At 42.3% G+C, this 14,713-nt stretch overlaps 1 protein-coding gene across 1 annotated transcript; it reads left to right on the top strand.

The window, feature by feature from the left end:
- Window positions 1–8,222: 8,222 nt before the first annotated feature.
- On the top strand, window positions 8,223–11,181 carry LOC112239233 (membrane-spanning 4-domains subfamily A member 4A). Its single transcript, XM_024407724.1, has 7 exons — window positions 8,223–8,366; window positions 8,719–8,825; window positions 8,974–9,084; window positions 9,209–9,262; window positions 9,376–9,537; window positions 9,781–9,903; window positions 10,342–11,181. The coding sequence occupies exons 1-7, from the start codon at window positions 8,360–8,362 to the stop codon at window positions 10,378–10,380; spliced, it is 603 nt and encodes a 200-aa protein (XP_024263492.1). The 5' UTR covers window positions 8,223–8,359; the 3' UTR covers window positions 10,381–11,181.
- Window positions 11,182–14,713: the final 3,532 nt, after the last annotated feature.

Below are 14,713 nucleotides of genomic sequence, written 5' to 3'. Positions count from 1 at the left end.
TGATATTGTAACCCCCAGTATTGGTACGGGGGCTCAGATAGCTAGAATGGTAGAGCATAGCTTTTCGGGCGTGCTGGTGTAACATCAGTAAATGAACAAGAGGATGTTATTGATCAAACAACATGTCAGAGTGATGGATATGATAAATACTCCAATGATGATGAATACCGTACGCAGCAGAGTGTTATGCTTGATTTAGTCAAGCAGATGGGTCAAGAGATTGGTCACGGTATTGTTTCGAGTCTGTCAGCAAGTAATATCACTGCCGACACTGTCCCAGTGTGCATGCCAGATTGGTCTAAGGTTAACTTTGTCATGCAATCTGACGTGTGTGAGCCACCCACTTTCAGAGGTGATGGAACAGATAAATGTACTGTGTATGAGTGGCAGGAAATGATGAAGACTTACTTGGTAAAGAAAGGTCACAAAATGCCAGAGCAAGGTAAAGAAATCATGGAAAGGTTAATGGGGAGGGCAAAGGATTTAGTCAAGATAGGAATCCGCAGCAACCCTCTTGTTCCATCAGCAGAGACCCTGAGGTTATTTTCAGTATTTTGAAACAGCATTTTGGTGAGACCATCTCCTCTACTACGCCACTTCAAGATTTTTATGAAACCAAACCTTATCACGGGGAGAATAACTTAGACTACTGGGTGCGCCTTAACCGAGTAGCAGATCTAGCTAATGAATGTCTACAAAGAACCCTTTCCATCAGACAGATGGATGACGTGGGTCATGCGGTCGCCATGATATTTGTGAAGCACTGCCCCAATCATGAACTGTACACAGCATTCGGATGCAAGCCTAGGGAAAAATGGACAGTGGGTGAAGTTCAGGAATTGATAGACAGCCACCAAAATGACAGATTGGCTACAAGGAGGAAGCAAAACAGCAAAACATATTGACACTACAGGAAGAGCACCCCGTCCTTAGCTCAGCGGTTCAAGGAGTTCAGAGTTGCAATGATCAGGTGACAATAACAAAACTTGTAACACTGCTAGAACAGTTTATTATGAACCAAAACGCTGCTCAACCTGCCACAAGAGGGCCCCGCAGAACTGTACAGCTGTCTCCCTCCTTCCCATGTGTTATATGTCAAGATGTGGCTCAATCCACTCGGTCTCACTGTCTTAATGACCGCCTGTGCATCAAATGTCACAATCCTGGCCATCAAACCATAGACTGCCCACAAAAGCAGGAAGTTAGAAGAGAGGCACCAGTCGGGCAGCGGCCACAAAATCAAGGTGCAGCTTTAAAATAATAGGTCTGCACCTTGAAGGGAAAGGTGCAGCTAAAACTCAGCCCCTATAAATGAAACTGATCCTGAAATAGAACTGTCTTCATACAAAGAGAAAAATCAAGGCAACACAAATGTGATATATCAACGTACTCAGAGAATAACCGGCAATGAAAGTCTGTCCTATGCACCAGTGACCGTGCAAGGTTCAGTAGAAGTGAGAGGACTCATTGATAGTGGTTCAATGGCCTGTATGTTAAGTGAATCTGCTGAGTATACATTGCTTCGAAACATGTCTTAACTGAAAGCTCGAAAATGTCCACTCCTGTAGTACTCGTGGGATGTGAAGGGCAACAGGTCAATCACAAATCTGAATATGAGCTCCATATCGAATTAATGAACTGCAAGATGCTGGTGCCAGTCTTAGTTATGCCAGGGCAAACTGATGACGTGATCATTGTAACAAATGTACTGAAATGTCCTCCATCAACTAAAAAGTTCAGATGGATATTGGAAAGCAATATCACAACCAGTCAATGGCCTTTCTGATGAATCAGATGCACTTCAAAGCAAACTGGAAAATGTTGACCGTTGGCAAGGAAGTAAAATGCCTGAAAAAAAGTTGCCACTGTTGTTCTCAGCCAGTGTGTGACACTATTTATAAAACATGAACCCTTAGTCTGGGGTAGGCTGAAAGGAAAATAGCCCTTTTCCATTGGCAGTACTGTTATTGTAGAGCCCACAACGTCCCGAGCAGCACAGAGGAGTGTGTTAGTGGGTCGTACTGTATGCCTGCTGTAGGGTGACAAATGGATCCCCATGAGGTGTTTAATCTCCAAGATCGCCCGGTTACACTGAAGTGTAATGCAAAACTGGCAGATGTTTTCCCCTGTAATAGCATTGGAAGACCTGGAGTTAAACAGCAGCTGCTGTGGTCAATGTGATGACAAACAATATGTTGCACAGAATGTCATTGGAACCACGACTGAACAGGTAGAAAAACGCTCATATGCTGATGTGTTGAAAGACATGGGTCTGACTGATGTTGACATTGCCTCCTGTGGAGTATCAGATGAATGGAAACACAAGATGGCAGACCTGGTTGTGAAATATGACAGCATATTTTCCAGAGGGATATTGGACTGTGGCAAAGCAAGAGACTTTGTGCATAGAATAAGACTGAAAGTTGAGAGGCCTTTCAGACTTTCTTATCGCAGAAAAAAAGTATCTATATTAATGTTGCTCATAAAAACTTGAGGGGCCAAATAAAACCACAGCCAGTTGAGGAACCCTGTCCTAAATCATCAAATGAGAAATATGCAGTTTAAAGTCATTTGCCAATGGATTGTGAAGAAAGATGCTATGTCCATGGCAATAGATAAACACATGATTTGTATCTGGGTTTTGCACCCCTAAATATATTGTGACATTTACATTGTTTTCACAGCCCTTTAAGTAATGACAATATGTTGAAACATTTTATTATATGTATTAACAATAGTATGAATAGGATGTATACATACATGTAACGAAGTGAATGCAGCATTACTGCAAAAAAGGAGGCAAGTGGAAAGGGGAGAAAGTAGAGAACATGTCAGTCTGCCCTATATTAATCACCAAAATACAAATAGGAAAATTTGTTCTATTTGAAATGTTCATAAAGTTGGGAGATGTCCATTGTCACCAGGGTGTCTGAGGTTATCTGTTACACAAAAGTTTGTATTAGGACTCATTATAACCAGTGTTGTGACGTTGTGTTGATTAATGTGATGACTGCTGCTCGTCGAATGATTAACCGTTTATAATTACGTGATTAAATGAATCAGGGAAGTATTAACTCATTAACCTGGGGCACCATGGGAAAGTTTGGTTTTATTGACTTTCTATTTCCCAAAATAACTCAAACAATATCAGAGTATCGATTTTACAACAGCCGCTAATTAATCAATTTCCTCTACAGTCTCATTCTGAACGTCACATAATCTGAGAATCTGCACAAACCAAAGTCTCATCAAATAAATCCGTACCCCACCAATTTAGTAGATTATTTATTTGCTAACAAGCTAAAATGATAATATAAGATACACATACACAAACACAGAGTCTAAGCTACTGATTAGAACTTAGTACGATAAAACAGGTCCCTAGCGGGCCAACACAATATGACACGTGTTACACAAAATGGGGATTTCAAAAGAGAGAGAGTGAGAGAGAGTGCACGAGAGAAAAATACACTTGGGTGCGTTTGTCAGCTATGTGTCATGCCCTGACCTTAGTTATCTTTGTTTTCTTTATTATTTTGGTTAGGTCAGGGTGTGACATGGGTGGTTGGTTTAGTTTTTGTCCTGTCTAGGGTTTTTGTATATCTATGGGGTTTTAGAATACCTAGGTATATGTAGGTCTATGGTGGCCTGAATTAGTTCCCAATCAGAGACAGCTGTTTATCGTTGTCTCTGATTGGGGATCCTATTTAGGTTGCCATTTTCCATTTTGGTTTGGTGGGTTATTGTCTATGTGTAGTTGCCTGTCAGCACTTGTGTCTTATAGCATCATGGTCATTTTGTTGTTTTGTTAGTTTGTTTAGTGTTCTTCGTGTAAATAAAGAAGGTATTCTTATCACAATGCGCCTTGGTCTCCTCTTTATGACGAACGTGACAGAATAACCCACCAAACCAGGACCAAGCAGCGTGAAAAGGAGGAACAGCGCTTAATGAGGAAATGGACCTGGGGGGAGATATTAGATGGAGAAGGACCCTGGACACAGCCGGGGGAGTATTGCAGTCCTAAGGAGGAGTTAGAGGCAGCAAAAGTGGAACGGCGATACTACAAGGAGAAATACAGCAGAATAGAGGAACAGCGAAGATATGAAGGTACATGGTCAGCACGGAAGCCAAAGAGGCAGCCCCAAAATTTTCTTTGGGGGGGGCACACGAGGAGATTGGCTGAGTCAGGTAGGAGACCTGAGCCAACTCCTCGTGCTTACCATGGGGAGCGTGTAACTGGTCAGGCACCAGTTATGCAGAGATGCTCACGGTGTCTCCAGTGCGCTATTCTAGCCCGGTGCGCTCTATTCCAGCTCCTCGCATTTGCCAGGCTAGAATGGGCATTCAGCCAGGACGTATTGAGCCAGCTCTATGTTCTGGATCTCCAATGCGTCTCCACGGTCCAGTGTATCCTGTGCCCCACCCCACACTCGCCCTGAGGTGCGTGTCCCCAGCCCGGTACCACCAGTTCCGGCACCACGCACCAGGCCCACAGTGCGCCTCCAGGGTCCAGTACGCCCTGTTCCTGCTCCTCGCACTCGCCCTGAGGTGCGTGTCCCCAGACCAGTACCACCAGTGCCGGCACCACGCACCAGGCCTATAGTGCGCCACGGCAGTCCAGTACGCCCTGTTCCTCCTCCCCGCACTCGCCCTGAGGTGCGTGTCCACAGCCCGGTACCACCAGTGCCGGCACCACGCACCAGGCCTCCAGTGCGCCTCCAGGGTCCAACTAGCGGCTGGCCATGCCTCCCTCAACGGCTGGCCATGCCCTCCTCCCGGCTACTCCAACCCCGGCCAACAGCTCCGCCCCCCCCCCAGCTACTCGCCCAAGCCTCCCCAGCTTTTCCTTCACCCATATCCAGACAGCAGATGTTCTGAAAGAGCTGCAAAACCTGGACCAGTACAAATCAGCTGGGCTAGACAATCTGGACCCTCTAGTTCAAAAACTATCCGCCGCCATTGTTGCAACCCCTATTACCAGGCTGTTCAACCTCTCTTTCGTACCGTCCGAGATCCCTAAACATTGGAAAGCTGCCGCAGTCATGCCCCTCTTCAAAGGGGGTGACACCCTGGACCCAAACTGTTACAGACCTATATCCATCCTGCCCTGCCTATCTAAAGTCTTCGAAAGCCAAGTTAATAAACAGATCAATGACCATTTCGAATCCCACCGTACCTTCTCCGCTGTGCAACCCGGCAGCCATGCTCAAGGTACTAAACGATATCATAACCGCCATCGATAAAAGACAGTACTGTGCAGCCGTCTTCATCGACCTAACCAAGGCTTTCGACGCTGTCAATCCGTATTCTTATCAGCAAACTCAATAGCCTTTTGTTTTTCTGACGACTGCCTCACCTGGTTCACCAACTACTTTACAGACAGTTCAGTGTGTCAAATCAAAGGGCATGTTGTCCGGACCTCTGGCAGTCTCTAAGGGGGTAGCACAGGGTTCAATTCTCGGGCCGACTCTTTTCTCTGTATATATCAATGATGTCGCTCTTGCTGCGGGCGATTACCTGATCCACCTCTACACAGACGACACCATTCTGTATACTTCTGGCCCTTCCTTGGACACTGTGCTAACTAAACTCCAAACAAGCTTCAATACCATACAACACTCCTTCCGTGGCCTCCAACTGCTCTTAAACGCTAATAAAACCAAATGCATGCTTTTCAACCGTTCACTGCCCGCACCCGCCCGACTAGCATCACCACCCTGGACGGTTCCGACCTAGAATATGTGGACTACTATAAATACCTAGGTGTCTGGCTAGACTGTAAACTCTCCTTCCAGACTCATATTAAACATCTCCAATCAAAAATCAAATCTAGAATTGGCTTTCTATTATGCAACAAAGCCTCCTTCACTCACGCTGCCAAACTTACCCTAGTAAAACTGACTATCCTACCAATCCTCGACTTCGGCGATGTCATCTACAAAATAGCTTCCAACACTCTACTCAACAAACTGGATGCAGTCTATCACAGTGCCATCCGTTTTGTTACCAAAGTGCCATCCGTTTTGTCACCTTATACCACCCACCACTGCGACCTGTATGCTCTAGTCGGCTGGCCCTAGCTACATATTCGTCGCCAGACCCACTGGCTCCAGGTCATCTATAAGTCTATGCTAGGTAAAGCTCCGCCTTATCTCAGTTCACTGGTCATGATAACAACACCCGTAGCACACGTTCCAGCAGGTATATCTCACTGATCATCCCCAAAGCCAACACCTCATTTGGCCGCCTTTCCTTCCAATTCTATGCTGCCAGTGACTGGAACAAATTGCAAAAATCGCTGAAGTTGGAGACATATTTCCCTCACCAACTTTAAACATCAACTATCTGAGCAGCTAACCGATCACTGCAGCTGTACATAGTCCATCTGTAAATAGCCCACCCAATCTACCTACCTCATCCCCATACTGTTTTTATTTTATTTACTTTTCTGCTCTTTTGCACACCAGTATCTCTACTTGCACATCATCATCTGCTCATTTATCACTCCAGTGTTAATCTGCTAAATTGTAATTATTAGCTCCTATGGCCTATTTATTCCCTACCTCCTCATACCTCCTTATTTTTATTTCTACTTTGCACATTCTTCCATTGCAAAACTACCATTCCAGTGTTTTACTTGCTATATTGTATTTACTTTTCCACCATGGCCTTTTTTGCCTTTACCTCCCTTCTCACCTCATTTGCTCACATTGTATATAGACTTGTTTGTACTGTATTATTGACTGTATGTTTGTTTTACTCCATGTGTAACTCTGTGTCGTTGTATCTGTCGAACTGCTTTGCTTTATCTTGGCCAGGTCGCAATTGTAAATGAGAACCTGTTCTCAACTTGCCTACCTGGTTAAATAAAGGTAAAATAAAATTTAAAAAAAAAAAAAGCCTTTTGCACACACTGTATATATACTTTCTTTTCTCTACTGTGTCATTGACTTGTTTGTGTAATTTGCTTGTTTATTGTTTACTCCATGTCTAACTCTGTGTTGTTGTCTGTGTCACACTGTTTTGCTTTATCTTGGCCAGGTCGCAGTTGCAAATGAGAACTTGTTCTCAACTAGCCTACCTGGTTAAATAAAGGTGAACAAAAAAAACACAAAAAAAGGATCAGCTCTCCTTCTCCCTGGGCACGCCTCCCTAAATGTATGACCTTTGTATATATTGCTGTTTCTAATTTAAAGTGAAAGCTAATAAGTATATATTGGTGATAGGATCATAGTATGAATGTTATCGCTGAAGATTGTGTGATATTATTGCAGATCTGCTGTCGATTTGAAATCTATCTCAGGCAGATACAACAAATTGCATTAGGCTGTATCAATGGATTTGTGCTTCATTGGCCAGTCAATTCAGGTGTGATCGTGCCAGGCTGGATAAAAATGCTTTCTTACTGTTCACTTTAAAACAAATGAGGAAACATGGTATCACTTTGTACTTCCATAATAACTGCTATGTAACTGCTATGTAACTGCTGTGTAATTACAGTCTAGCGGTATTGGTTATTAGATAACAGCATAACTCCAGCCAACATGTTTCAGAACAATGTTGATACTGCATTTATCATTGTGTATTAGTTATTTATGTTTGAAGGCAGCTTGATGTAGTGTGACTAGATACACTCTCATTATTACTTAAAGTAGGCATCCATCTCACAACTGCTAAATGATTATGGATTGATAAGTGATTTGTAGTGAACCATGTAGCTTTAAGCAATAGATTTATGAATACATTTAATTGATGATTCAAACATTGGACCTCATTCCTGTAAATCAATCATTTAATGTGCAAAAACCTTCCTCAATCATGAATAGTTATTGTCAGAAGAATCCATATTCCTCCTACCCCTGGGCGAGATCTTGCAACATCGTAAAGTTCACTTCCACTGCTATGCTGATGATAGTCCAGATGGCCATGTGATTAATTGTTCAGCAGTCTTACTGCCAAATTGTCCGGGTGGCCATTTGATTAATTGTTCAGCATTCTATGACTTGGGTGACTGGAGTCTTTGACAAATTTTTGGGCCTTCCTCTGACACTACTTAGGATGTCATTATGAACATAGACATAGTCTACAACAATATGCCAGTAAAAACCAGTTAGAATTTCCTGTCCTGCACTGAGGAAATCTAACAGTTAAGGGGTGGGAGGGGTCAAATGTGTAGAGTGTGTAGAGAGGGGTCAAATTCCTCTGACAACAAGGGGGCGGGATTTGATAAAAAATAACGGGGCACACAAAGAGTTGAGGGGCGTTGGTGGTTTTACTTTGAATTTCGTCAAGGAAGTCAAAAGTAGACTATTTGAAAGATTATCGAAGATTTCAGAGATCTTAATAACATCCAACAGTTATGGCAGGTAAAACAAATATCATTGCATTGCATGGTTAGTAAAAACAGGACAATCTGGACTGCATGTTTGCATGCATGTTTGCTTTAAAAACAAACGCAGTCTTTTTTGAGCCTTCCTCTGACACGACTTAGTGTAATTTTGAACACAGACATAAACTACAATAATGCAGGAAAAACCATCAGTTAGAATGTCTTGTCCTGCACTGAGGAAATGTAATAGTTAAGAACCTTTGCATGTGAACAGCAATCTGCACAATATGCTCTTCCAATGAACATTTCAATCTATTTGATCAATTGGATTGTATTACAGTAGGTTCAACAGTCTATTGCAAGACTGTTTACTCAAATGTTCTTTTCAGATGAAGAGGCCGTGCCTGGTGCAGAGGGTCCCCTTGTCGCAGTGACTTTTCAGAGAACTCCTCACAAAAAACAGAAGTACCTGGAGTCTGAACCCAAAGCATTGGGGGTAAATCATCCCGAGCAAATAAATGAAGTGTAGTCTGTATAGTCTGGCAATCCATTTAAAGGTCACTATAATGTATTATAATTTATGAAATGTTATTTTATGTTATATGTAGCTCATTTTATTTCACCCCTCTCTCCTCCCCCCTCAGGTGACTCAGATTGCCCTCAGTGTGTTCTATATCAGTTCTGTCATTGTCATGTTCGACAACAGCATGTTCATGGTGGTTGAAGATTTAACACATGTCATTGGATCAGTGTTTGTGAGTGGCCACCATACATGTGCCCCCTGCACTCACTTGATTGATATTAAAAGACAAGCAAATGAAAGAGTTGAGTGTTGAGACTATGAGTTTGATGTGACATTTACTGTTGTACTCTCTTCAGGTGATCATAGCTGGTAGTTTGGCCATAGCTGCACAGAATCTCCATCTTCCCACTGTAAGTTATGCAATGTGTAGGCGTAGATGTTCTTTGACAAAACAAGTGAGATATACTGTATCAGTGGCATTTATTCTGCTCTCAGCTGCTCTCTTCTCCCCACTCTGTCTCAGCTGAAGGCCTGTCTAGGGATGCAGGTAGTGGCCTGTGTAGCATCAGTGATCAACTTGATCTTCTCTGTGTCAGACATGGCTGGACACAGATATGGTTATGGCTGCTGGATATACGTTGAAGTCAACAGCACCGATCAAAATTATTCTTGCTATTCAATCACTGTGAGTATGTACAGACAATATGTCAGTATGTGTTGGAAATACTTCAATGTAAATTGACATTGAAAAAGGGGATGTTCAAACAGGGATGATCATATTGGATGATAAAGTGGGCTGAGATTAAGAATGTCCTATCAAATGTCTCATGCAAATATTACAAATGAAATGTGTAAAGAGGAAAATATGTCATACAATAGGAATAAACACATGAAACAAAGTACACATTGCTCCAATTCTTGTCAACAGGCTTCTACTGGACATTACCTTGCTGAGTTGGTCCTGATAAATACTGCTCTCATCGCTATCTCTGTCACACTCTCTGCCTACTGCTGCAAGGTGGTCAATTGCTGCTCTCCAGGACAACGAATGGTGAGTCAGTGTAGAAATGGAACCTCTAAAATCAGTGTTCCATAGGTCAGTTCTGGCAAATACCAGACGGGTCCATTGGCCAGTGGGACAGTCTAAATTGGGGTTTTATCACAGAATTATCATGATTTAGCTTATGATGGGAACGACAAGGGAAAGAAAATGTTCCAGTGAGTTGTAAATGACTAGGCCAATTTCTGGTCCCATGCAGTCCTTGCCTTCTGACAACAGACATCACCTTGAAATGCAAAGTTTGGTTGGAGGCCTACCAATACTATGTCTATGGTGTGTCTAGAATGGGGTAGTGGCCTGTTCTCATCGTTCAAATATTGCATTTGACCAGATACTGAACAGAACATCTGAATTATAATCAGTCATTGAATGTTGTTATAACATGACGGTTATAATGTCTTAATTGAGTGTGTGAGTTCTATCTTCCAGCCGGTGATCACAGTCCAAGTCCCTCCTGCTCAGCAATGAGGAGAAATACAGTTTGAGGACCAATCAAGACAAGAGATCCAACCCTCTCACTAACCAGCAAAAACATGTGTTATTCTTCCATCAACTAAAATATTGTAGGCCTATATACATACACTGAGTGCACAAAATATTAAGAACACTGTGCTCCCCACAGCTGAGTCAAGTTGGCTTGATGTCCATTGGATGGTGGACCCTTCTTGATATACACAGGAAACCCAGCAGCGCTGCAGTTCTTGACACAAACCGGTACACATGGCACCTACTACCATACCCCGTTCAAAGGCACTTAAATCTTTTGTTTTTCCCATTCACCCTCTTAATGGTACACATACACAATCCACATCTCAATTGTCTCAAGGCTTAAAAATGATTCTTGAACCCGTCTCCTCCCCTTGAACCCGTCTCCTCCCCCTCTACACTGACTGAAGGGGATTTAACAAGTGTCACCAATAAGGGATCATAACTTTCACTTGGACTGACCTGATCAGATCATGTCAAGGAACGAACAGGTGTTCATAATGTTTTGTGGACTCAGTATAAGTCACCTGATGGAACACTTTTTGTAATTAAAAACTTTGATACGATGTACCCTAATGTGAGTTACATTTTATTAGGGGTCCTAGCAGGTGCAGCAACCCTATTGTTTTGTTAGTGTTCTTATTATATTTCCTGGGTCTTCCTTCTTTTGGTCAATACAATAACAACAAATGGCAGATTGGTAGAACCCTTATATATGATCTATGGAGGGTTTGTAAATGGCTTACAATTCACCAATAAAGTATATCCATAGGTTTACAACCGGCATGGCTACTGTGTGGGTTAAAGCGTGGTGCTGTCAACACTAGGGGGTTGCAGTTGATTCACACATGGGCCACATATTGAATGTATGTATCACTGGCAATTATAATATAAGTCATTTTAGATATAGGATTTTACCAATGACCATATCATTTTTGTATGGTATCACAATGTAAAGAACACAACTCAATATCATTCCCATTATTTTAATGTGCATGTACAGTGAAAAAGTAGGAGTGGCTGGAACATGAAAGTTATTCTATTGTTTCTATTCATTGAGCAACTAGCTCTCACAGACTCACATCAGAATTGGACGTTCATCTATATTTCTCAAACATCAAATTTCGTTGTTGTACAACAAAGTTGTTGTAAATGTCAAATTTGTGTTTAAGGTGTTTAGGTTAAGTTTAGGAATGAACTCTCAAATATTTAGGTTAGCCATTAACTCCGAATGGTTAAGGTAAGGTGTAAGGTTTGGGATAGGCTTAAAACTAAGTAAAACGTTTACTCGCTGGATTTGAACATGCAACCTGTTACGGATACAGGTATCCTGTGTCTGTGTGTGTATCCTGCGTACTTTTCTCTCCTTCTCCCCTCACAGGTGAAAATCATCACTCCCCAATCAGTCAACAATCAATCATCAATCAGAAGACACACCTCCTCCTGTTTCCTACCCTATCACAGTTCATTCCCCTTGGTTTAAAAACCCCATCAGTTGTTTGCTCTAGAGCTCAATCTCTCTGTAAATGCCATGTATGTAGATCTCTGTGTCTCACTCTCGCTCTTCACTCTTGTGTCTTAACCTCTCTTTTGTTTGAGCACCTCCATAGCACTTTGTCATCCCCTGTGAGTATTGTTTTGGTTATGGTGTTTGTTTGTTGCTGGTGGGAAAAGGGGGAAACAAGACAAGTCTCCCATGGGCATACACTACCCGTAGGTAGACTTTGTTAAAAACACTAGTTAGAACTGGGCGGACCACCCACTGTATTTTTGGTTAGTTAGCTGTTAAAATAGGCTAGTCTAGTTTTTAGGGGTGTTTTGGATGCTTATTGTTTCTTTCCTTGGGTCCAGCTCAGCCCCTTTTCCTGCTCCCCCCATTACCGTGTGTTTATAAATAAACCTGGAGTTTGACAGTAGATTTATGTTATTGTGGTTATTTCATTCACTCTTGTACTTTGTCAAAATAATAATTTGCATGAGTTATGTTACGGGTCTCATTACCATCCCCCTAGACTGTCGGGCCAAAAGGGATTCGTAACACAACCTATGGAATTAGAGGCAGATTCTTATGCCCATACACCATCCCCATGCAAAACCGAAACCTACTTGAATGTAACAGTGCTCACTGTTGCCGCTAATGGCCAGTTTCCATGTCATCTCCCGATGTCCTCAGACAGGACGTTGACTACTGACTTGTATCATGGGTGACCTGACTACAGTGAGAGCACAACATGAACCATGGGCCCACATTCATGAAGCTACTCAGAGTAGGACCAATGATCTAGGATCAGTTTAACCTTTTAGATCATAATGAATATCAGATTACCTCAAATCAAATTGTATTAATCACATACGCATATTTAGCAGACGTTATTGCGGGTGTAGCGAAATGCTTGTGTTCTTAGCTCCAACATTGCAATAGTATCTAACAATTCACGACAATACACAACTCTAAAAGTAAAATAATAGAATGAATACATAAATATTAGGACGAGCAATGTCAGTGGCATTGACTAAAATACAGTAGAATAGAATACACTATATACATATGAGATGAGTAAAACAGTGTAAACATTATCAAAGTGACAAGTGTTCCATTATTAAATTGTCCTTTGTTGCCATGTCTATGTATACAGGGCAGCAGCCTCTAAGGTAGAGGGTTGAGTAACTGGGAGGTAACCAGGTGGTAGCCGGCTAGTGATGGCTATTTAACAGTCTGATGGCCATGAGATAGCAGCACCTGTACTGACCTCGCCTTCTGGATGATAGCGGGGTGAACAGGCCGTGGCTCGGGTGGTTGATGCCCTTGATGATCTTTATGGCCTTCCTGTGACATCGGTTGCTGTAGGTGTCCTGGAGGGCAGGCAGTGTGCCCCCGGAGGGAAGACCGCAACACCCTCTGGAGAGCCCTACGGTTGCGGGCGGTGCAGTGGACAGGAGGGAACTGATCCTAGATCAGCACTCCCACCTTGAGACGCTTTATGAATACGGTCCCAGAGGTCCAATTTGTATTACAATGCCACTCCTTTGTGGCTGCCGCGGCACTAAAAATGTATTTGTAGATGGTAGATTTGGAGAAATGGTTCATGGATAACGATAGTGTTATGAGGAAGGGATAGAGGTATGAGGTACAGGGGCAAGGGTGGAGCATAAAATCTTATACAAAGCCTAAAGAGCTGAATGAAATACAAGAGCTGAATAAACCGAAAAAATGTTACTGTGATTGCATGATTGAGGGCTCGATTAATTCAGATTCATGCTAGCCGACACCCGTATAGCTGGTGTTTTGACGGTGTCGGAGGAGGAAGCATTTTAGACCTGTCAAATCCACAAGCAGCTCCAGGTGTGGTGACACGGATGGTTTCTCAGAACTGATGGCTTCTACAGTTGTGGCGAGAGTACAGCATTTTAGCTAAGCCTAACCCTTCTCCAAACCTTAACCTAATTCTCCTAACCTGATAATTCAATTCTCCTAAACTGATATTTTAAACCTGCTACGTTAATTCTCCTAACCTGCTACTTTAATTCTCCTAACTGCTACTATAGAGCCAGTGACTTTTGTGCTTCATACCAGAGTAACATAGTCCCAGAGCAATAATCTTCTCTTAAACTTTGCTCTGCTTGTGTGTCTACAGCTGTAGAGTAAATGACAGGACCCTTATTTAATGTCTCCTCTCAGATAAATAATGTGTTTGTGGATAATCATGGGGTTGAGGAAAATTAATTTAGGCCATCAGTTGACTGTAGTTTTTCATTCCTCCGTTCTTCATGATAATAATGTTCTACATTGAAACAACAACCTGACTCTGACTCCTATCAACCTGCCTCATTAGATAGATAATCTAAAGACAGACTGTGTCACAAATGGCACCCTACCCTAAATACAACACAACTTGGCACCCTTTTATCTATATAGTGCACTACTTAAGGTATAATGATGAACATAGACATATTCTACAACAATTTGCCAGTAGAAAACCTCAGTTAGAATTTCCTGTCCTGCACTGAGGAAATCTAACAGTTAAGGGGAGGAGTGTGTGGGCCTAGAGAGGGGTCAAATTCCTCTGACAACAAGGGGGCGGGATTGCATACAAAATAACGGGGCACACAAAGAGTTCAGGGGCGTTGGTGGTTTTTCTCTGAATTTCGTCAAGGAAGTCAAAAGTATACTTCTTTAAAGATTATCGAAGATTTCAGAGATCTTAATAGCATCCAACAGTTATGGCAGGTAAAAAAAAATATTTAATTCCATGGTTAGTAAAAACAAAACAATCTGGACTCTGATCTGCATGTTTGCTTTAAAAACAAAAACAAT

The sequence above is a fragment of the Oncorhynchus tshawytscha genome, linkage group LG04, assembly GCF_018296145.1.
Source record: "Oncorhynchus tshawytscha isolate Ot180627B linkage group LG04, Otsh_v2.0, whole genome shotgun sequence".
Classification (NCBI taxonomy): domain Eukaryota; kingdom Metazoa; phylum Chordata; class Actinopteri; order Salmoniformes; family Salmonidae; genus Oncorhynchus; species Oncorhynchus tshawytscha.
The sequence above is the reverse complement of the archived record's forward strand: the minus strand, read 5'-3'. Positions and strand labels throughout refer to the sequence as shown.